Source organism: Aulonocara sp. 'chitande type north' Nkhata Bay, linkage group LG8 (genome assembly GCF_057382095.1).
Source record: "Aulonocara sp. 'chitande type north' Nkhata Bay isolate Kocher_YH1m ecotype deep benthic linkage group LG8, A_spYH_male_GT1.1, whole genome shotgun sequence".
NCBI classification, from domain to species: Eukaryota; Metazoa; Chordata; class Actinopteri; order Cichliformes; family Cichlidae; genus Aulonocara; species Aulonocara sp. 'chitande type north' Nkhata Bay.
In genome coordinates this window covers 14,278,554-14,302,079 of record NC_141351.1, presented here as the reverse complement: position 1 = coordinate 14,302,079, position 23,526 = coordinate 14,278,554, and the positions used below count along the sequence as shown (strand labels likewise).

At 40.6% G+C, this 23,526-nt stretch overlaps 4 protein-coding genes across 9 annotated transcripts in view; 2 read left to right on the top strand and 2 right to left on the bottom strand.

Annotated features, from left to right (window-relative positions):
* Window positions 1–470: 470 nt before the first annotated feature.
* LOC147323397 (7-methylguanosine phosphate-specific 5'-nucleotidase-like) lies at window positions 471–10,663 on the top strand. Of its 3 annotated transcripts, none has more exons than XM_086303723.1 (12): window positions 471–676; window positions 2,056–2,130; window positions 2,366–2,464; window positions 3,033–3,102; window positions 3,219–3,265; window positions 3,372–3,457; window positions 3,607–3,696; window positions 4,083–4,245; window positions 6,792–6,992; window positions 7,078–7,166; window positions 7,823–7,869; window positions 8,465–10,663. In XM_086303723.1, exons 1-12 carry the CDS (start codon window positions 674–676, stop codon window positions 8,473–8,475), a joined length of 981 nt encoding a protein of 326 aa, XP_086159849.1. In that variant the 5' UTR covers window positions 471–673; the 3' UTR covers window positions 8,476–10,663. The 3 variants fall into 3 exon arrangements, with proteins under 3 accessions (XP_086159849.1, XP_086159848.1, XP_086159847.1); XM_086303722.1 differs by having other exon boundaries at window positions 7,078–7,193; XM_086303721.1 differs by having other exon boundaries at window positions 7,823–10,663.
* Window positions 8,560–14,308, bottom strand: fkbp10b (FKBP prolyl isomerase 10b). Its single transcript, XM_086303718.1, has 10 exons — window positions 13,957–14,308; window positions 13,558–13,703; window positions 12,177–12,366; window positions 11,796–11,941; window positions 11,247–11,436; window positions 10,964–11,109; window positions 10,476–10,665; window positions 10,226–10,368; window positions 9,960–10,123; window positions 8,560–9,029 (listed from the first exon to the last, which is right to left on the bottom strand). Exons 1-10 carry the CDS (start codon window positions 14,151–14,153, stop codon window positions 8,835–8,837), a joined length of 1,707 nt encoding a protein of 568 aa, XP_086159844.1. The 5' UTR covers window positions 14,154–14,308; the 3' UTR covers window positions 8,560–8,834.
* Window positions 10,970–22,707, top strand: LOC147323395 (cartilage-associated protein-like). Of its 2 annotated transcripts, XM_086303720.1 has the most exons (7): window positions 10,970–17,282; window positions 17,678–17,827; window positions 18,460–18,631; window positions 18,837–18,965; window positions 19,062–19,207; window positions 19,294–19,377; window positions 19,584–22,707. In XM_086303720.1, the coding sequence occupies exons 1-7, from the start codon at window positions 16,821–16,823 to the stop codon at window positions 19,728–19,730; spliced, it is 1,290 nt and encodes a 429-aa protein (XP_086159846.1). In that variant the 5' UTR covers window positions 10,970–16,820; the 3' UTR covers window positions 19,731–22,707. The 2 variants fall into 2 exon arrangements, with proteins under 2 accessions (XP_086159846.1, XP_086159845.1); XM_086303719.1 differs by having other exon boundaries at window positions 18,837–19,207.
* Window positions 14,830–23,526, bottom strand: part of adam11 (ADAM metallopeptidase domain 11) — a 34,968-nt gene continuing 26,271 nt past the window's right edge. Inside the window, exons 25-26 of one of the 3 annotated variants that reach the window (XM_086303714.1) lie at window positions 23,359–23,376; window positions 14,830–22,633 (exon numbers count right to left, since the gene is read on the bottom strand). In XM_086303714.1, coding sequence (XP_086159840.1) covers window positions 22,479–22,633; window positions 23,359–23,376 — 173 coding nt within the window. In that variant the 3' untranslated portion in view covers window positions 14,830–22,478. Of the gene's footprint in view, window positions 23,377–23,526 lie in introns of all 3 variants that reach the window. The other 2 variants (XM_086303717.1, XM_086303716.1) reach the window with 2 other exon arrangements.

The following is a 23,526-nucleotide window of genomic DNA, read 5'->3' as shown; positions in this document are numbered from 1 at the left end:
TATTTTGCTTCTCAGGTCCTTCAGAAGAAATTTTCTCTGGCCGCTGGCTGATTTTTTTAATTTATATTTATTTTTTTACTCTTCTTCCGTCCAGCTCTCGAACCTGACCATTTCCAGAGGAATGGTATTTATGATCTATGAATCTGTGATCTATGAAAAACGTTCCTAAGTCAGTGGATGAAAAATTATGTGTCTGCACATAGCAGATAACTTGGCAAACAACAGATGTCTGCTTAAAGAAATTACAGAAAAGCTTGACTAAGACAGCAGATGGTTCAATAAATAAATCGCTAATATGTTTCCCATTTTCCTAGCAAAATATAAGGATTTTTTCTTCTATCGTCACAGTATCTCTACCATTAATAACTTGGCCTCGATATTCGTCTAGTGAAATTCTAGTACTGTGACAGCTCCCTCAGTATATCCTCACCATCAAGTAGGAACAAATGCATGTCGGAACCATGGTTAGTGTGGCGTAGACGCGGGGGAGCTCTATGTCTGTGACAAGCAGAAATGTAAACAATTGAAAGCAGCAGCGGAGTGTAAACTGCATATAATTTGATTTTGAAATATTTTCACATAGATATTCAGACGTTTTTAACACAATGTGCTCTTAACGGTCCCTCTGAATAGTCGATAAAACGTCGCTGACGCCTGAGCTCTCCGTGAGAAGATGGTAAGTTGTAACTGTCAGCGGTTACGTAATCGCGTCGGTAGTCGCTGAATCGGCTGTTAAAGTTTAACCGGTTGTGTTATGATAACCTGTTTTTGCTGGCAGCATAAAAGAAGTCTATTCATTCAGATGCAGCTCATATTTGTACGGCATTGTCAGCAGGCTGGTTATGAGCTGTAACCACAGTCTGAAGTGCAGTTTGGAAACCAATATTTAGACCCAATTTATGCTTTTATTTTGAAAGAAAATAGGTACATAAGGTGTATGAGCTGCTTGAAAGGAAAACAGGAGTTTTATCGACTACTAAAACTGAGGGCTGCTCGGTTAAATCAGCTTGCAGCCACTGTTCGCTTGTTATGAATAAGCCCGAATGACAACTTTCCAATACAATGTTTAGTAAATAGCGCTATGATGGTGGGAAGCATGACTAAGAACAAAGGGGTGTTTCCACCTCACATTTCCTCCTCCATCATCTCGGTGTTGTCTAAAGGTAGTATGGTCCAAAGTTTAAACTGCTGTGAAATTTTCGCTTCACATATCAAACACTTTGCCTTGGACTGACTTTCAGCATATTTGTTTGTTTGTTTGTTTAAATCTGAGGGCATGCTTAATTCACATCAAGTATAAAATATCGAAAGGGGTACCATGTGGTCAAAACAACTTAACCTTGCAAGGCTACTCCCATGGAACAAATGACCTGTTTCATTACTCTTAATTGTCTGAGATATATACACCGTCCACTGTGCTCAACTTGGGGTGATACCATGCATGGATAGTCAGGACCTTCTGGGTCATGATTTCACTGGCTTCTACTCTCCTCCTTTGGCCAGCTTATTATCCTAGCAGCATACCTGATGACCCTCTGCAGGTACTTAGTGGTTGCAGCTTTCGTCTGTGGGATCCCCAGATACTTGTAACTCTTCGTTATCATACTACTACACCTCTCCGAACAACACTTTGTATATCCTGGTGGAGTGAAGCGATCCTATTGGCTTGAAGTTGTTGTATCTTATATACTATCTATGAAGTTGGGCCTAAAAAAAAACTTTTGAAAATTGTAGAGTTTTCTCTCATCAGTGGGTGATGATATCTGTCATCCTGGCTCCCCCTTGCCATAGCATGTGTGTTTTACCTCTTCAATATCTTTCATATTTATCTCTCTCACTCATGTCTGTGGTGTCTTACTGGATGCAGACATCCCCAGGCAGGAATCAAACTTGCAACTCCCACTCCAAAGACGTATAGTCTTACCACTACGCTGGGTACACTATAAACTGATTGACTTCTCCAGAAATTAAACACTTTATCTTATCCAAAACCATAAACAAAGTAACTCACTAGGTGTTTTAGGTAAAAGTAACCTCTTATGGCTCTGCTTGCAGATATATCACGTTCCCTGGATCTATACGCCAGTGCGGACCATTCTGGCAATTTGGCACCAGCTGACGAAAACTGAGGTGAGGAAGCTCCTCTGAAAATTACCATGTGATGGCTGAAATTATACGGAGCAAAATAAATAGTTTTCTTTCTTTTGTTTGTTTTTTATCATAAATAACCTCCTGTGTGTGGGTGTTGGCTTTTCACTGAACTAAAGAGTAATGCCTCAGTGTAGAAATGGGTCCGCATTGCAAAATAAAAGAAGCTTAATTTATAGTGAGTGTAAATTGTAAGTCCAGAATCTTTTCTGTTCAGATCCCGGAGCTGGCCAAGTGCTCGGTGCTGATGAGGGAACGCAGCAGAGTGGAGGAAACGATCCACTGCATGCAGCGAGCGGGTGCAGGAAACCTGCAGGTAAGTGCGCTGAGTGCAGGTTATACACACAAACACTCGTTTGTAAATGCTCATTTGAAGAGTTTTGATTTCTTATGTGAAGATTGCAAACTCACTACAAGAGTCTTACAGGATCGAAAAGCCTTCACTGCTAAAATCATAGACTTTTGCACTATGCTGTAGGTGTTCTTGACTTAGTGAGATGTTATGAAGTTTTTCTTAAAAAGTGAACGTACCAGATTGTAGACCTCTAAAGTTTTTGCGATTCCACTCATAGGTTTATTTTGGTTCAACACTTGGAATCAACTCGAGATCCTTTAATAATAAGGGAACAGGTCTCACCTGACCATGAAGCTGCTTACCTGCCAATTGTCCAATTACTGAAAATGGGGAATTATGTCTAAGAATGGCTGTAAATCCTAAACACTTAATGTAATACCTAAAAGCTGAAGGTCTGCACTTCAATCACATCTTAATTGTTTGATTTTAAAATCCTGTATGATGGTGTACAGAGGTAGAATTACAGTGATTCCCTAAAAGCACATGGAGCTACTGTAACTGTGCATTTATGTGTCTGCTGTTTTCACAGGTAATCTCAGACTTTGACATGACACTGACCAGATTCGCTCACAACAGCAAGAGAGTTCCCACCACTCACAGTGAGCACAAAGACACTGAAAGTGTTCCCATGATGTATTCCAGTATGTATATACAAATTACTGGATGGATAATGCAAGTTTTACCTGTGTGGTTTTTGTTTGTGTCTTCTTTTTAGACATCTTGGATAACAGGCTGCTGATTAATGAAGACTGCACTAAAAAGGTAAGAGCTTTACAAACACATGGGTTAATGTGTTAACTTTAACTATGTTTGTTGCCATGTGGATTGGATATAATATTAATGAGTGTTCTGTTGTTGTTCTGTGTAGATGAGGGAGCTGTTAAACACTTATTATCCCATAGAGATCGATGCTAGCCGGAGTGCTGAGGAGAAACTTCCTCTCATGGTTGAGTGGTAAGAAATAAATGTGTCAGATATTAACTCATTTGATTCCAGTGCCTCCTCAGAGCATACTGAATAATATACAGTGAATTGTAATTTATATACACACTGATGTATGTTGTTAAATGGTTGATATCTTGTATTTATTCTGCTCTCTAAAGGTGGACAAAAGTCCACGAGCTGCTGATTCAGCAGAAGATCAGAAAAGACATGCTGGCCCGGGCTGTGAAGGAATCCAGTGCCATGCTCAGGTACGCACAGCTCAAATTACACAGAACTGATTTATACAGAGAAGAATGTGTTTACAGTTACAGCTCTGTTTACAGTTATGAAGCTTTTTGTCATTTAAAATATTCTTCGAGGCAGGTGATGTCTATACTAATCAATTTATTACACTGTCACAACAAAGCTAATACATTACAGCTGCTCTGCAATGAAAACATTCATTTAGAGGCGAAAATACTTATTAAAAATGAGGTGGGAACCAGTAACATCAGCTGTGTTTGGGTTTCAGATGCTTTCAAAAGCAATGTTTAACACTGTAAAGATTATATGAAACATTTCTATTTAACCTCTGTGGTGTTTCTTCATGTTTCATGGTCTAATTTAGTCATGTTTGGTGTGTTTCTGTCTTAAGGGAAGGGTACAAAGTATTTTTTGACCATCTGGCTGAGCACCAGGTCCCTCTGCTGATCCTCTCCGCCGGGGTCGGTGATGTCTTGGAGGAGGTGATTCGACAGAACCACGTCTTCCATCCAAATGTCCACATCATCTCCAACTACATGGACTTTGACCACACTGTGAGTTTAACCACACTCAGCCTCACACACGTGTCATGTGATGGACATGACTGTATACATTTGTAATTTTACGTCATATAATTACTAATATATTACATACATATTAGTGCACAAGTCCATGTTTTTTTGTTTTGTTTTTAAACACAAAACATGATTCGCGGCTAACTGAGAAGAACAAACTTGTCTTTATATTTAACAAAAGCTTTTCACGCACATTGTTTTCCTTTTAACTTCTCTAATAAACATTAATCATCATGCATTAATAGGCATGCAGGAAATATAAGATTTATTATTAATATTTTCTTAAATCTATGCTCTTATAATTGCTTATTTTTGCACGTTAGCTGACTTCTGTCACATCTTGTAAAGTCTCATCATCAGTTTGTCAGTCGTCTGTGAAACACCTTGAACTGCATGTAGTTTGATTGACTGGTTCAGTACAATGGATGTAAAAGCTTGGATCACAAGCTTAAAAAAAAGAATCATTTTGCCAGGTTTAAAAGCTTTAAGCTTCTAGCCAAACTAGTCAGTTTAGACGAACCAGCATCGCACGAGGAATTACTGGCAAGTAAGTTTGCAGTTGGATACGTTTGAGAGGTGTGACAATACACACCTGGTTAGTTGAACCACCTGCCACGTAGTTTTTTGAAAGGAATTTTCAGTTTTTGTTTTGTTTTTTGTACAAATTTTCCTTACAAAGAAAGAAACTGTTACAGCTTTTTAGAAAGGATCCTTTCTGTGTTTCTTACTTTTTACTGAAAAACGTGTCATATTTCTCAACTGTTACGTGTAGTCAGTACATTCATGTTCAAGTTTCGCTCTGCTTTTTGCTAAATGCTTGCTGAAGTTGGATCCAGCCAGTGCTGTGCAATTAAGCAAACTACAGTTGTACAATAATTTACTATAATTCAAATTCAAATTTTATTTGTCACACACACACAACCATACACAGTATGACATGGGGGTGAAATGCTTGTAGCTGTACAATGCCCGACCATTAAATGACAGAAGAAAAGTTTTACAATATTTACAATTTACTACAAAAATTTACAAATTAACTTAGGAATTTACAGTAAAGAATGTGCAAATAGCAGAAGAGATTATAAAGATAAGGATTATAAATTATAGGAATTATAGGATTATAGGAAATGTGTGGTGGTGCGTGTGGTGACGTGTGTGAGAGTCCAGTCTTATAGTGACGTGTTTGGGAGAGTCCAGTCCTACACCTGGTTCAGGGCCCGAATAGCCTGGGGGAAGAAGCTCCTCCTCATTCTCTCTGTTTTGGCCTTAAGGGAGCGGAAGCGCTTCCCAGACCTCAACAGTGAGAAGAGTCCATTGTTGGGATGGGAGAGGTCCATCATAATCTTCCTAGCTTTGGACTTGCACCGCTTGGTGTAGATGGACAGCAGGTCAGGGAGCTCTGATTGAATGATGCGTTCTGCCGAGCGCACCACCCTTTGCAGATCTCGTCTGTCCTGCTTGGTGCTGTTCCCAAACCAGGTGCAGATGTTTGACGTCAGGACGCTCTCGATGGTGCAGGAGTAGAAGTTCTTGAGCACCTTCAGTGGCAGATGGAAGTCTCTAAGTCTTCTGAGGAAGAAGAGACGCTGACGGGCTTTCTTAACCAGGGTGTTGATGTGACAGGACCATGACAGGTCCTGAGTGATGTGGACACCCAGGTATCGGAAACTGTCCACTCTCTCCACTGGCGTGCCACTGATGATGAGGGGTTTGTAATTCCTCGCCTGCTTTGTAGTGAAGTCCACAATCAGCTCCTTAGTCTTGCTGATGTTTAGGAGGAGGTTATTCTCCTGGCACCAGGTCTCCAGGTTCCTAATCTCCTCCAGGTAGGCCGTCTCGATGTTGTCGGAGATCAGGCCCACAACAGCAGTGTCGTCAGCAAACTTGACAATGGAGGTGGTGTCGGATGTGGCAACACAGTCATAAGTGTACAGTGAGTACAGCAGGGGGCTTAAAACACAGCCCTGAGGCACTCCAGTGCTGAGTGAGATGGAGGGGGAGACTTGTTTTCCTACCCTCACTGATTGGGGTCTGTCTGTGAGGAAGTTGAGGATCCACTGACACAGTGATGAGCTGAGTCCTAGATCCGTCAACTTGGTGAAAAGCTTAGAGGGAATTATTGTGTTGAATGCTGAACTGTAGTCCACGAACAGCATCCTAACATAATTCCCTCTGCCAGTGTCCAGGTGACTCAGGGGTGTGTGGAGCAGGTGAGATATGGCATCGTCTGTGGAACGATTAGTCCGGTAAGCAAACTGAAGTGAGTCGATGGTGGGAGGAAGTGAAGAAGAAGAAGTGTCTTGAATTCTCTTGTTTTGCATTTTTAGCACATTTCATACCTTTATAAAAGTCCAAATTCACACTTGCAAGGTGTTCGTCTATCTTGCTGGTCAAGTTATTCATTTCCCAGCCTTCCTCTGTAACTGTTGTCATGAGCTGTCATGCATCTTTGTTGTATTGGTCTTTTGAATAGATGTGTGATAGCTTACTTACCTTATTGTAACGCAGCATTTCTTGCTATTAAGGGGGTGCTGCAAGCCTTTAAAGGTCAACTGATTCACACCTTTAACAAGCGAGAAGGCGCTCTGTCACATGCAGCCGGCCTCAGAGAGCTGCGGGGTCGACCCAACGTGCTGCTGCTAGGAGACTCACTGGGAGATCTGACCATGGCCGACGGGGTCTCTGAGCCCCAGAACGTCCTCACCGTTGGCTTCCTCAACGACCAGGTCAGACCGGTGTAGTGCTGTCCTGGGATTTGTTACTTCGACACGGACCAGTTTTAAAAGCTCACTTGTCTGTTTGGTGTTTCAGGTGGAGGAGAGGAAGGAGTCTTACATCAACTCTTTCGACATCGTCCTGGTGAAGGACGAGACGATGGACGTTCCAAACGCCATCCTCAGGTACATTACCTCGTCGAGAGACAACAAGTAAGACGCACAAAAGGATCCGGACTGAAAAATGCACGGATTACCTCATTTACTGCATTCACCCTGTCGCATGCTGGACAATCTCACAGCCTCACTGACCTCATGACTGAATATTTGAACATCAAATCACTCTCTGGACCCGTGTTCACTGTAACGCGGTGCAGATGTTTAAAAACGTACCGTTCTGGTTTCACAGGCACGGGCTGGGCTCCGATTCAAACTGTTTTCTAGTGTTGCATCTAACTGGCCACGTGTTACCTCAGCTTAACTCACCGAGCTGCCAGAACATTAAAACCACAGACAGGTGAAGTTGATAACACAGGACTCCGCATTCTCAGAGCAGGACTATGCACTCCACTAAACACTCCACTCAAGAACCAAGCCTACAAACACCCAAGATCCCAATCCACTGAGGTGCTAACTCCATAACCCACAGGATCCAAACGATCCGCTTTATCAGCACATCCTGTTTTTATTTGCAGGCTGCCCTGCGGATATAGAAAATTCAAATGATTCCTGAAAGATAAGAATTTTTTTTTTTTTAATTTTACATCTAAAGTTACAAAATAAGTCCAGGCAGCCTGTTTTTCAATCCTAATAATTACCCTGTGATTTATTTGTTTTTTTAGGAAGAAGCTGTGTTTTATGTGTACTGCGTGTTACCTTTGTGTACGCTGTGAGTACTTGAAGTTCAAGTCTAAACATACTGTGCACATGAGTTTCTTCATAGCATGCCGCTATGACAGTGCAGCGAACAGCCTTTTACCTCTGTGTTTTAAACGTTTTGGGTCTGTGACAGTGGACACAGACACATTAATCCTGCTATGCTATGGCAGTACTTCACAGCGGGCTGTTGCTGTATGTTAAATGCAGTAAGCTTGTTGAGCTTTCTCAAACATATCGTGCTCAAAGATAAGAAGATGTACATGGACTAGCAAGCGTTTATATTTAAATGTACTGTATATTCTTTTTCTTAAATCCAAAGACAAAAAGGATTTCCTCTTGATTTTCTATGCTTATTAACTATCATAAAGCAATAATAAGACCCTGTAAGTCTAATAATAACAACAAATGCAGTTTTATGTTGTGAATCAGTCCTGCTGTAGCATTTCTTTCTATTAGGTGTCTAATAACTCCTTTATTAATATATATTTTTAAATTGTTAACAATAGTTTGCAAGAAATTGAAACTAAATCGGTGCATTTTAGTCTTAACACATATGCTGGTGCTTTTCAAACAACGTTTTTACTGTTTTCTTGTCTGTTTCAAAGATTCCCATTAAGGTTACATCTATTATCTGGTGCAGAAAGCAGAGATGCGAGATCACAGTGAGGAAAGAAACAACAGATTGTAAGAAAAAAGGAAATGGTTTTTCTACAAACATTTTAATGAATGTGGTGTTCAGGGACAAATAAAGGTGCTTGTTTGTTTACAGCAATCAAACAGACATTTGTAACACACACAAAAAATGATAGTGAAAAAGATCTTCTGCGCTTTGTCATTTCAAAACTTGAAACCACTAAACCATGACTCCGTGTGGGGGAAAAAGTCTCTTGTTGCCTGTTTGTTGGTTGTTGCGTTTTTTTTTTGTACTGTGTTGGAGGTTTATCCCTGAGAGAGAACCAAACACTTTTGTCCTCATCACAACTCCTCGTGCCTTGCCTGTTCCCACTCTTTGTCCTCATCCACTTTAAGTTTTAGCTCGTTGGCTGTGATCACGCCGTCTTTATTTCGGTCCTGGTTTTGGAACATGTCGGTGACGACCTGCTCCATGGTCAGCCCGGGCTTTATGCGACCTTTGCCCTCTGCCACCTGCAGCTTGATGAACTCCGCAAACTAAAGTTACAGAGATCGAGAACCATCAGTCACAAATTAGTCAGTGATCACCGTTCACTCGCCTGTTCTAACGCCAAAGAAAAACCCTTGTTTCACTATGTGAAAACAATATCGAACATGAATAATAATTATTTAAAATTACAATTTTAAAAAAAAATCAGCGTTGTTCTTAGTCTCACCTCCAGATGGCAGTAAAGTAAGTTGGGTACGTTTCCGTGAGTCGTCGTTTATCGTTAAGAAAAATCACGATTTCACAAGAAAAAAAAAAATCTTACAAAGTACAAGAATCAGTATTTTGATACATAAAACATTAACAGTAACTAATTGTATAGTGTGGGAAACAAATGCAGGCTTATACAGCCTAGTAAGTGCAGGCTAAACTGGCTTGCTTGCATCTTGCCATATACAGAGGTGTGCCAGTCCGTGCAGTCGGGGGCGGAAAAAAGTTATTAGGTTTAGGAAATTGCTTTTTCAGTAGGATCAGGTAGATGTGGACATTTTCCCCCTTAAGAAATAAGTTCAACTTTTAAAAACGGCATTTTCTATTTACTTGCAGCGTCTTTGTCTAATGCTAAAATTTGTTTGATAGATCTCAAATATGTTAGTGTGAGAACTATGCAAAAGACTAAGAAATCAATAAGAGGGTTGAATACTTTTTCACAACACTGTAGTTTGCGTAAAGAAAATTCAGTAACTACTTCATAAATCATATCGTGTTCAGTGAGCCTGCAGACTAAAAAAAACAGAACAGAGTTGACAAGCATGAATTAAACTAATGTTAAATAATAATGTGATTATAAAGGAGGAACTCAGACATGATGTCAGTAGACATATTTTAAAAAATCCAACGGTTACTTGGACTACTGATGTTGCTTTTCCTCACTGCCTTTTTTTAAATCCTACTATGTGAAATGACAGTTGTCTACGTACCTCCTCCTGTGGCACCTCTGCATTCTTGTTTATGTCCAAGGCTTCAAACAGGTCTGTAGGAGTGTCCTCCAGCCACACAAACAGGTAACCAGGCGGCACGCCCTTCTCAAAGCTCAGCAGCTCTATGTCAAAGACCAACACGGCGCTGCTCGGCACACCAGCAGCTGGCAGAAAGTTAAAAACACAACTGTCAACATCTGTAAGATGGCAACTTTTACTGGTGCTATGGCCATAAACAAGCATCAGTCATACAGCAGAAATCTCACCTCCCCTTTCCCCATGGCCAAGGTGAGGTGGCACCGTTATCACCCTCCTCTCTCCCACACACATGCCCTGCAGGCCCTGATCCAGCCCGTCGATCACTTTGTCTGAGCCCAGGACGACGTCCTGAAGGCTGCCATAGTTGTGTCTGAGTACAAGGCCAGTTAGGAGACAAAACAAAAAGATGACTTATGCTGATCTAAAATTTGAATCGCTGTTAAAAGAGATGAGGATGTGCGTATTTGTGTGACCCACGAGGAAAAGAGCAGCGTCCCGTCCATGAGGGAGCAGTTGTAGTGGTAGCGGACGAGGTCGTTCACTTCTGTGGTCTCGTTACACACTTCGGGTCTGTGGATGACCTGGACAGCCACAGTGTCGTTGGGGTTGTGGAAGTCGATGACGTGGATGTCAAAGACGAGCACAGCAGAAGGAGGGATCACATCACCTGGTGAGACCATAGAGAGGTTTCATTTAACGAAAAACGCACATCAACTATGACCGTCCATGAGCCAATGATGTGATTTGTTATTGGTGTCTAGTTTTTGTGTCGTACTATAATCTATACATAAGCCAGGATAGGATTTATTAGGTATTATGTAGTAGCTTAACACTGCCATTTTACATTTTTATTATGCTCTGCATTGACACCCTTAAGGCATAATAAGATTTCTGTCAGTTTGAGTTGGTTTTATTTTCTGGAGGAGAGAACTTCCCTGACGCTTGGAAACTTTACACTGACTCACCTGCTCCGTTCTCTCCATAAGCCAGATGTGGAGGAATAGTGATCTTCCTCTTCTCCCCAATGCAGAGTCCCAGCAGGCCCTGATCCATCCCCATTATTACGTACCCCATCCCAATGTAGGTGTTGTAAGTGCTGTTCCTCTGGTAGCTGGGGACAATAAAAAGGCCAAAAATGAAAGTTTATGTTTAAACCTTAAGCTGTATTGGCAGTGATGCGACAGCAGTATTATTTCACATATAAAATGAAAATTAAGCTGCAGCCAAATCAGCAGAGCATGAGCTGACCTGGTATCAAAGGTGACTCCATTCAGGAAGGTGCCGTTATAGTGGTACCGAATGTAATCTCCGACCACGGACCTGCGAGTGCATGACTCCGGCACCACCTGGTTCTCAACAGTGATGTTATCCTTCGGGTTGTGGATGTCCACCAGCAGGACGTCGAACACCAGAGTCGCCTGAGGGGGAATCTCGTTACCTGGCAGACAGAAAAGTGGAGAATTTTGGATGTCACATCTACTAGTTGCAACATGCAAGTGGTTGGATATAAAGAAGAGTTTCATTTTTATTCATCTTTGATTTATTCAAAACTGCAAAGAATAAAAAGGTTTGTGATACACCACAAAAAACGTTTAACTTCTGGTTTCACAGAGTATTTTGCAGCATCCTTAAGCATCAAAATCACGTTGCCTACCTCGGCTTTAATGTTACCGTCTCAATTATTTGACTTATTCTGTTTGTAAAAATGATTTCCCTTCACAAATACATTGATCAGCCACAATCGGTCCCTTCTTGAATCAACATTTCAATCTCTTTATGAAATTCGGAGTTCCTCACCTGATCCCTTTTCTCCGTAGGCTTTGAACGGCGGGATGACGATTTTTCTGATCTCTCCCACACACATGCCCAGCAGGCCCTCATCCATGCCCTTGATCATCCAACCCTCACCTACTAGGGAGTTGTGTGTCTGTTTCCTGGTGTAGCTGCGTGGGGCTCATACAAGCGCAAAGTCAAACACACAACTTCACACAGACAACATACCTGGATGACACAGCACAGACAAATTAGAGCTGTGATTTGGATTAAAGATTTGATGACTTAGACTTAGGGATAAAATTGCCTAAAAATATTGGTCCCATTCAACTCATGCTGGTTTGAAGAAAGAGTCAATAAACATCTTATCTTCTTCAGAAAACGGTCACCAAAGTCAGAATTCACCTGGAGTCAAAGACTGTGCCGACGAGCAGAGTGCCGTTGAAATGGTAACGCACAAAGTCAGTACGCATCACGGAGCGCTTGCAGTCTTTCGGAGTGGTGATGGTTGTGGTTACAACCAGGTCGGCCGTGTTCCACAGATCGAGCAGGTGGATGTCAAACACGAGGGTGGCGTCTGGAGGAACAACGTCACCTGAAAATAAGGTTGGATGACAGTTAGGTGGAAGCTGCCGACAGATATGGGTGGAAGCAAAACAAACAAATAACTTATGGTCACTAAGGCTTTCACACTGTGCTCCAAAATCCACACAAGCATTGATTTTACATGCATTTCCGTAAGTGATACATTACAGTTGAAATGGGATGTTGGTAATTTAGTTTCCGGTACGTTAACGACTACAAATACAGAAGAATAACTCTTGTTTAGATACATTTTGAGTGCCATTAAGTTTGCATTTCAACACTTAATGATGATATTATTATTATCAAGTGTTGTATGACCCCCAAGCTGTTATTTTTGACTTTTCTAAATGTCATTTTGCTGCTACAGCAAGCCTTTGCATTTTTTATTTTATTTTATTATTTTTTAGGGCCTTTTGCAGCTGAACCACCACAGAACAGTGAAGCCACCTTAACTCTTTACCCCTTGAAAGCCTACTAGGAATAACCCTCTCCTGGCCCTAGTTCAAAATGTTAGTGAGAGTGGTCTCTGCCTATGCAACCACCCTTAAAAAACAAAACAAATAAACACAGAAACTATATAATGGTACAATGGGTTGCCAAATAGTGTCTTTAAGGGGGGAAAGTTAGTAAGCCTGCTAAAGAAGCAACAGGCCTGTCTACAGAAACCAGAAAGCATTTCTATGCTGGACAACTGTCAGTTTGTGAAAACGTGATTACACAAGTTTGTTTGTAGATTTGAATCACATACGCATGACATCTGAAATGCAAACAGCCCACCTAGGGTAGCCAGGAAAACTATAGGCTATTTATGCACACTCTAAAACAGAAGAGCCACAAAGTAGCTGCTACGGAGCCAAGTTGAAATCCTGGATATGAGCTGTTGGTTAGAGTGGAAACTCTCTTGTGTGCTATAAAAACATTTTAAAAAGATCTAACTAAACAAGCCCAAATCATTATCATCTATGCAGTACATTGTTTTCTCTAGATTCACAGCTGCAAACTCTTTAATCATCCCACAGCCATATTGCAGTCCAAATTATTGTATGTGTCTACCCCCGTCTGCTGTGGGTTGCATTGAGTTGAGTTGAGTTGGGGCATTTTTGCGCTGTACAAGTCTACAATGGGTATCAATAATCTATTGATAAAAACGTCCTTTGCAAATTAGTGCCTAATAATGTTCACACATGACCTCTGCACTCACCCGCCCCGGTGTTTCCATAGGCCAGCTGTGGCGGGACGGTGATTTTCCTGCGCTCATTCACACACATGCCCTGCAGACCTTTGTCCATCCCCGCAATGAGCCGACCCTCCCCGATCAGGCCGACTTTAGCTGCTCCTTTCTGATGGCTGTGAAGGAAACAAAGGAACGTCACAAGTGGGTCAAGAGAGGGCTGCCTCTGCGGAATGTGCATGTAGAGCCTCATTAACGGAATCTGCAAACTTGCTTGAACTTGTAAATCATTATCTCGGTATTTTTGACATTTCTAAATGTCATTTTGCTGCTACAGCCAGCCTTTGCATTTTGGGGATTTTTTTTAGGGCCTCTGCAGCCGACAATGAAGTAAAAACGTAAATTATAGCGTAATGTGGACCGACTCACCTCGAATCAAAAGTTTTTCCATCGATAAATGTTGCGTTATAGTGATAGCGGACGTAATCTCCGCTTTTCACTTCTCTGGCGCAGTCTTTGGGGATGAAGTATCTGTCCACGACTACATCTCCAAGCACAGGACTGGGGTTACACTCCACGAAAGAGCCGGAGATGAGAAGGAAAAGGGCAATGCAAAAGGAAAACATTGTTTGCAGAATAACTTAAAATGGATTTCAAATAAAAACGCCAAAAAATTAAAAACATAAATCAGTTTAAGCCCTGCGTTGGAGTGCGCTCTTCACAGCGCAGAGGGGCCGGGCTGCAGATGTGGAGCTGGGCAGCGGTGTCTGAATGCTGTAAACGTGGACAACCTCCAGCTCGCTGTACAAACTTTTTTTCTTACCATGGTGGAAGGAATGTGGGAGCTGGGAGAGGCAAGCCCCTCCGTCAAACTTACCACAATAAGAAAAGAAAAGAAAAAAAACATGAACTCCTTCAAAATAAGATATAGCGGTAACTGGGTCATTCTTACTATTCGGTGCCATTTGAGTCCTAATGACATAATATGGTATATTTAGTGTAAAACTTGTCTAATGCTTATTTCTAAACCATTTTCTTGTATGTTTAACCCCCCTCTACCATAGAACACATTGATATATACACAGGATAAATACATTAAAAGTAAATTACTTTTATTTTAGCACAAGTCACTAAAGTACTATGTCCCCAGTCATGCTTGCTCGACTTCAGTTACAAATATAACTTAAAAAAAAAAAAAGAAAATCTAAATTTTTCATCATTTCTGGATTGGCTTATTTCTAATGTTCCTCATCAAATGTTCTTTTTTATTATTAATGCATGTTTAATACTTAAAATCTTTAAAAAATGTTGTGTCCCTGAATCAACTGTCACCCCTGTTACTCTGATAAGAATTCCATAGAACACATCACCTGATTATTCTTTTAGTCACATGACACTCCCGGATGTAACATATTTTGGAGGGAAAACTTTCAAGAAGAAGACGAGTAAGTACCACTCTTTAATCAACCCTTTTTTCAATGTTTTAGCAAGATTTTGTAATGTGGCAAAGCATAACACGTCCAACCTGTTACGCTTATTAATAGTGGAAACAATTTTTTTTTTGTAATTTTTATAATATGGCTAATAAACATGTTAAAAATGGTTCTTAGTGGTCACCATGTACTAGCTTGTTGTTCATCATACTAGTAGTAATGGCTAAGTTTAGCATAAAATCTCCCCCCTGTTACCGTCACCCCTGTTATTGCTATGCACTGTAACATGAAATTTCCTTGCAGATTTTAAAAAGGGACATTGTAGCTTTTAGAAAATGTAAATATTACTACAACTGTGTATTCAAAACAGTTATTAATAGAAAATTGAATGTCCTGTAACAGGGTGGACATTTGGCACGTCATGGGTAAAGACTTTGATTTTAAAAAATATTATAATATAATATCCTTAGCTGGACCAATACATTTTTCTTATAGGTTGAAAATCCCTCTTTTAGATGAAATGTTAAAATAATTCAAAATTTTGTATTTTTTGATGAAGAGTGATCACACTGAAATGGCACCGAATAGTAGGAATGACTCAACTGCGTTTTACTGGGGAAACCACAAAGTAAAAAAACAGTAATGATAAACATAACAGTACACAAGTCCCCGGTCATCACGTGCTTTTTGAAATACAAATCACTCCAATCGCTTCCCACTGAATGTTTTCCTCACATTGGTTTATAATTTAACCAAACACAGGCTTTGAAAATTGTTCTAAATCTCCTCATTCTGGCCTTTGCTTAAACATTATCTCTAATGCACAAAATGTCATCTTTTCAGCATATAACCACTTTGAAGTCTGTCAGTGCGTCTGGATACCTAAAAAATGTAACGTTTGCTTTTTATTTTGAAATTAACGGCGCCTGTTCTTCTAGTGTGCTTTGACTCCTCAGCACCGCTGCACACAGCTGTGGGAAAACCGAATCGCCTCTTTGAGCCGTAAAGTAGCCCGAGAGCCTCAAATGTTTCAGCTTTTCATTAATGCCGTGAAGTTCTGGATCAGTCCAACTCATCTGGTGCTCACTTCCTTTACGTTGTCAAAAAAATCTCAAAGAAACACCAACAATATAGCTCTTATGTTTTGAAAACAAAAAAGATGTCACGTGTAGTGAAGTTTTATTTATCTGTACAAATGAAAACGAGCTCTCTATAGATTATATGTACTGCTTATTGCGTGATATTACTTCAATTTGAAAACATTAAATGGAACTAAAATGAATGACTTATGAAAACGTCACCTTGGTACAACACAGAGTAATCGATGGAAGTGATTTCAGATGTTTCTGTGTAGTCAACAGGATCTATGACGCATCCGTACCTACATTATAATTAAGTATTTTCGGCTCGCAAACATTATTTTCTAGAACTGTGATGTTGTATTTGTTGCAATTTCTTCTGCCCTCTTGGCCAGCTCTCTTGAAAAAGATCGTTTCAAAGATCGGAATGATCTCGAATTGATATCGGTATAAGACATGTTAGACAGATTATAGGCCAATAAGTCATTCACAACAGTTTCAGTATTGACAATCATTTCATAACCAATGCTGGAAGGGATTGTTTTTTTGGCAGAACGCTTTTGGGTATGGCAGGCGCCGAGGGCGCACTGGAAATCCCTTTTACGCACGCGGCGACTATAGGGACAGCTGTGGGCCTACATTGAGAAACTTGAGACAGCCGCGGCTGAAAGGCCCAATCCATGAATTCCAACAGACCCCTAAGCGGTTCAGCAGACCACCACCACACAGTAAACGGTAAAGCATTAAGACAGAAGACGGAGGACTGCGATGTGACCTCACCATGGTGACATTATGCGCAAAAGTAGACTCGCTGGTAACACTGCTTTGTGTGACCTTTGTTTTAATGACAAAGGCACAATATGAAAACTACAATTTTCGACATTTTTCCGGAGAGGACCTCATGCCCCTCACCGCTGCGTACGGGAAGGCGCTGGATTATTACGCAGCGGGAAACTGGACGGAATCGATCCAGTACTTGGAATTAAGCCTACGTTTGCACCGGCTTCTGAAGGACAGCGTGAGACACTGCGCGAGCCACTGTAACTCGAGCAAGCATGACGACGAGTCTTTTGCTGGATACCCGGATCTCCGCGTCTACTGGAACGTTATGATGAAGGCGACCTGTCAGAAGAAGTGCAGGGCGCTTTTCCCCGCGTTCCAGCTGCCTCCTCCCGGCCGAGAGATCCTGGAGGATTTCAGCAGAAGATCTCCCTACAGATACCTGCACTTTGCTCACTCACAGGTCAGACAACCTCCAATAAATTCACCACACCCATTTATCTAGAGGTATTTGCAATATGTTAAACTACTATGTTTTTTTTAAATACTTCCGTCTGGTTTGGATCAATATATACATTCTGCGTGTAGACTAATGACAAATTAAAGAAAAATAATAGGTTGATTTCACTTGGACGCGCAATAGAGCAGAAAACTTTAAACGGAGCCATGTGTAATATACCTCCAAATATTCCACTCTGTTGACTTTCAAATGTCGGACAAAAATAAATAATTCTAACTCCTGCAGCGATTTTTGCGGTGATTTTTAGTTTGTGCGATAGAAAAAACAAAACAAAAACAAAAAACCCCACAGACCTCTGTGCGCTATTTCACAACATCCAAACTAATTTGTGTGCACAGCTGAATGACCTGCAGAGGGCGGTACCATGCGCCCACACCTTCCTCCAGAGGAACCCTGAGGACCAGCAAATGCAGCAGTTGATGGAGGAATACAAGAGCAAGTATGACCTGAGCGGCTACCTCATTGACCACGAAGAACGACCCTACGAGGTGAGAAGCGCTCAGCCATTGTTCTTAAAGTCTGGAAAAGCCTCACTTGCAATCTCTTAAAAAAAAGAAAAAAGAAAAAAAAAGGAGTATGAAGTCTGCAAAGCAACATCTGCTTAAGTCAAAAACAGTTTGGAAATTGTTTAGATAAAGCAAAGAATGGGTTCTACTAAACACTGACTGTATTTACTACATTGATTGAGTCAGTCCAAAAACTGTCCTGATGGAAAAGTCATTATGTTTTCAGTTTCAATGCCCCAAAGCAGATCCAAACTCCACTTGGAAAAAACCCCAGAAATACAAGCCAAAGCTTTTGTGTTGGCTCACACAGACTCCTGACCCAAACATGAAATCTTGACACGCTATCCTGCAAGAAACTACCTCACAAGTTGAAGTTATCTGCAAGGACGAGTGGGTGCAAAATTTGTATAAAGCTTCCCAAACTTATGCATTCATGTGTTATTGGGGCTAACACATACAAATCAGAAAACAATGAAATACTTCAATGAGACTGAACTGCTTGAGATGTAGAAGGTGCTGTATTGGGCCTTTCTTTTATAAGTAATAGAGTGAACAGACTCTTTACTTGGATTATTTACAATTTGCCAGATAATGGTTTCTAATTTTGTTTCCAGACGTCATTTCTGAGAGGAGTGAAACTTGTGGGTTCGGGCGACTACAGCAGCGGTGTTCAAGAGTTGGAGGAAGCTCTGTGGCTCTACTTCCAGGAATATGACCTGTGTCAGGCCGAATGTGAAGGGATCACTCAACTTTTACCAGACAGAGACTTCTATGCAGTCATAGCAGGTTGGTGTGTCATATTTTAAAATGTCCAGATTATCAATATACTCACTAATGAGCATCTAAACGACACTAAAATCTTCTTTAAAAATAAATCTAAATGTAAAAGCTGTGATTTTAGAATCAGAAATGATTCTGGATCCAGTGTTTCTTCTGTTTTTCAGCACACTTCTAGTTTCATGTAATCTGAATTCTTTCTGCTTGTCAACAGATGCCTACATTGACACATTAAGGTGCAAACTGAGGTGCGAAGAAAACCTGACACCGAATATTGGGGGTTATTTTGTAGTGAAATTTGTGCCCACTGTTTACCACTACCTCCAGTATGCCTATTATAAGTGTAAGTTCAGCATCATCCCAGATTCTGAATATTCTTTCTCAACACTTTCTGCTGTTGAATCTCTGAGTGTTTGTGGTCTGTGTATTCTCTGCACAGTGAACGATGGACGCAGTGCCGTGCCCTGTGCGCACAGCTACTTCCTGTTCGAGCCTGAGGACCCAGTCATGAAGCAGAACCTGCTATATTATAAAGCCTACAGTCAACAGTGGGGGCTTCAGTCCAACCACTTTACCCCCAGGATGGTAAGATGAAAATTGGAAAAGTTTGTTGCAGAATAAAGTTGAATATCACTCTATAATAATCATGCCACCAATCTTTGTCTTAACAGGAAGCTTTCAAACACTACAACCAGACAATAATGCAAAAAAAGATGTTGGCATTTGCAGAAACATACTTCAGTCTGTCTGATGAGGTGAGCTTCATACAAAAACAGCTCATTCTTTGGCCACATAAGAGCTTAGATTGCCTGAAATGCTGAATGAAATCCCTTATAAACATTGATTATCCAATATAATCCAGTATAATCAATCTGATGTTTATTGAACATTCAGGGAGAAGTTTTGTGGCTGCATGTTTTAGCACTTTGTAATGTAATTGCGATCTGGATGGTTCTTCCAGGACTTTCTAGGACCAGAGGAGGTTGCACGGTCGGCCCCAGACTCTCCTGATGCTGAGTTTGAAGGTATTGGAGATTATGAGGAGTCAATTTATGCAAACTGGAAGCAACTGAAGGGCAAAGGGGATGCTGGCGAGTCAGACATCTGACGACTTTCTGGAGCTTACAGAGAATAGTCTGACTATAAGACTATAAATAACCACTTGTTACAACCAAGGTATGCAGAAGAGCGTCTGTGAATGTGCAACATAGTGCCACTCCTGTCATTAAGAACAAGAAACTGAGGCTACAATTCACACAGGATCACCAGAAGTGGACAACAGAAGCTAGACTGGAAAACTATTGTAGTCTGATGATTCCCACAATCCGGGTTTCTGCTGTGACATTCAGACAGTGGGGTCATAATTTGGCATTAACAACATAAAAGCGTGGATCCATCCTCCCTTGTAGCTACGGATCTGGGTTAGGATTATGGTTAACACATCATGTCACAAAGCTCAAATCATCTCAAACGTTTCTTTGTGAGTGCGCATGCGCCATTAGCGTGCTGCCTGCTGTAACCCCTAATTTCCCTCGGGATGAATAAAGTATTCTGATTCTGATTCTTGAACAAGACGATGAGTTCACTGTACTCAAATGGCCTTCACAGTCACCAGATCTCAGTCAAACAGATCACCTTTGGGATGTGGTGGAATGGGAGATTCCCATCATAGATGTGCAGCAACTGTGTGACAATATGTTGATAGACCAAACTCTGTGATAAATGTTTCCTGCACCTTGTTGAATCTATGCCACAAAGAATTAAGCATAAGCAGTCCTGAAGGTAAAAAGAGACCCAACCCTGTGCTAGCAGTACCTAATAAAGTGGCTGATCAGTGTAATTAGACTTTAAAACTAGTAATATTGTAGCCGTCACAACAAACCGGGTCATTATGAATTATGAACATGAAACTGAAGTAGCAAGTTAGTCAGCGTTGCACAGATGGTCAACCAAATATTTACAAATTATCAAATACTTTCAAGCCAGATTCAGTACAGTTTAATACAGTATATTAAGCAAGTCGGTAACATTGTATTAAAATTGTTTAGCTGTAAACTTCATCTAATGTAACACAAACAATCAGCAACAAAAGTTTAATTATATCTGGATTCATAGCAGCAGACACTCATGCAGTGGATCACAGAGTCACTCGAGTTCAGGTAGGTTTTATTATGGGTTTTAATATACAGTAATATGAGTATTTACACTGAGAGCCAGGTTACCTAAAACTAGACAATGTTGGCTTTTAATAGTGAGTAGTGCCAAAGTCCTTTTAATAAGTCAAACTACAGTATGCGATCACAGCTACAGTAAACATGGTGTGACCTGAGCTTCCAGCACACTCAAGGACAGACATGTCCTAGAGATTTTTTCATGTTTCTACAGCGTTTATGGGTGAAAGAGTCCAACTGTAATTTTAACAGATATGTTAACCCTTTAAATGAAGCCTGTGGTGACAAATATTGAGCACGTGTGACGTTATATACTGTTAAAAGTCTTTTTCTTGTCTACAAAAACAATTTATTAAAGTTATTTTCAGGAGGCAGGAACCCCTTGTGTGATGGACTTCAACTCAACGTATCAACACTCCTTTAACGCTCCTGTAGGTTGGCTGGCAGTGTAACTCGGATAATTTCTTCTGGCACCTGTGCCAACGACTCTTAATGCTATTAATGATAAAATACAGCTTTGTGTGACAATCACAGGAGTATAAGCCTCTTAACCTGATCGACACGCTCTGATACTCAATTTTTTAATGCACTTATATACTGCTCATTATGTGGATCTGTTCAGTCAGAAGTATATAACCTGTAACCATTTAGAGACAAAGCATAATCAGCTAACCTTCAGAAGCCAAATTAATAATTCATGTACATTTCTGGACTTGAGGGAGATCCTGCGAGACATCTGTGTTGTCTCGTTATCATTTTTCAGTATGAAAGTCTAATACTGGCATGTATAAAACACACGGCCGTAGCCTGAGTGAGAGCCAGTGACATTTCTGAGCATTCAGAGAAGCTGAGATTTCCCCTAAGATGCAAAGATTTACATCTCTTCTCACTGATTAAATCATCCAAAACAAGCAGTTTCAGGCGGTAAGACTGTTCTCTCTTCAGGCTTGTGCTTCCAGTCAGAGCGGCAGGGAGTCACTGCTGTCTAAAGGGTCAGTACATTATATATAAACAGGACCCATGTTCAGCATACATGTATGCATACAGTATAGTTTGTATGCGGATTACAGGATCATACAGCGGGATGAAACATTGGGTGCATACATGTGCAGCTGGCCATCCAACACCATCCCTCGCAGGTTGGAACTACACGTTCATACATTAGCAATTATTATGTAGAAGCATTGATTTAGGATTAGGAAAGGAAGCATAAGGGGAGAAATTATGGCTATTACTCTGGAATGTAAAGGTCTACAAAACAAAACCCTCATCTAGACAGACAAGATGTCAGCAGCCTGATATTTTTACACTTCTATTACAGCTGAAGTCACACTTCTGAGAGGAGGTGGTTGTGCTCTCCACGAGGTTAAATATGTAACTGTTCTCTAATACAAGGCTTCATTAAACAAGTCAAGACTGAGCGAGGTGCATGGCCTACCTTCTGTGAAATCATTTAAAGGGGTGAAGCTTTTTAACAGTCAGTACAGCAGAAGACCTGCTGTGACCTGTCGAAGCGAAAAAAAGAAAAGAAAAAAAAAAAAGCTTCTGTGTGTGTCCCAGACAAAAAGAAACAAAGATGTGGCAAAATGAAACAGGAGGAGGTGATGGCAGCAAAAGTGACTCAGACAGCTACAGCCAGACTTTATGGTCTGTAGGAGTGCCCTCAGAGCTTCCATACTCCTGATTTATTTTTCCAGGTGGCTTGAGTACCAACATAAGAAACAGGAAAAATCTGAGGGCCAGTAATGGAAGACATCTTTGTTTTGTCTCCTCAGAGTGGACTGCACACAGTGTAAGGAAGATAGGACAGCAGAGAGATATGACTCAAACTCCCTTAGATCTGGAAAGAGAAGAGGAATGGGGTGGAGAAAAAAAACACGAGGAGAGGATAAGGAAGATAAAGAGGTGGGAGAAGAAGATAAAGATTGAGTCCCAAACTGAAAAGCCAAAGACGAGCCTTTCAGTTTTCTACAATGTAAATGACACAGAGGCAAAAACTGAGGAGAAGCAATCAGCAAAGGTTTATCTTTGCTCGAAAAACTGCTTTAATGACTAATTTAAAAACAGCTGCCAATTAATTTTCTGTTTACTAATCACTAAAGCAGACAGAAGATCAAAATATTTAAAAAAAAAAAAACTTCATTAATAAAAAGTGAACCTTTTATTAATGAAATGATACAAATCAACACAGAAGCTATATGCTAGGAATGGCAACCAACTCTGAAGCGGCACGCAGCACAAATAAAAATGAAGCAAACTAGGATAACACAGTGAATAGGAGTTTGTATATTTTATGAATGGGTACTGCAATATGCACAGGCTATATAAAGACTGTAGTATGTGGCATTGCTTTATGCCATTGTTTCTATACAAATACACATTAATAAAAAAAAGGATCATAAATGAGGAAAAATAAGAATAAAGAAGCAGGTAACAGATACAAGTGAGAGTCCTTAGAAAAAGGTCAGATGATTCTTACAAAACAGATGGCAATACAGTGATATAATCATCAGTGGTTTAATGATGTCCCAGCTTTGGGATCAGCTCTGAAAGGTGGGATCGTACCTTCCTTTCCGGATATTTCTGGAAGTGATGCAGGAAAAAGATAAACAGGGACAGCAATATTATCAACTTTGGTGTTCAAGGAGCAGTGTGATAAAAAAAACAAACCACGCAGTGCAGAAAAACTGGCATTTACTTCAAATCTCACATCTTCATCTTTTGCTATCAACA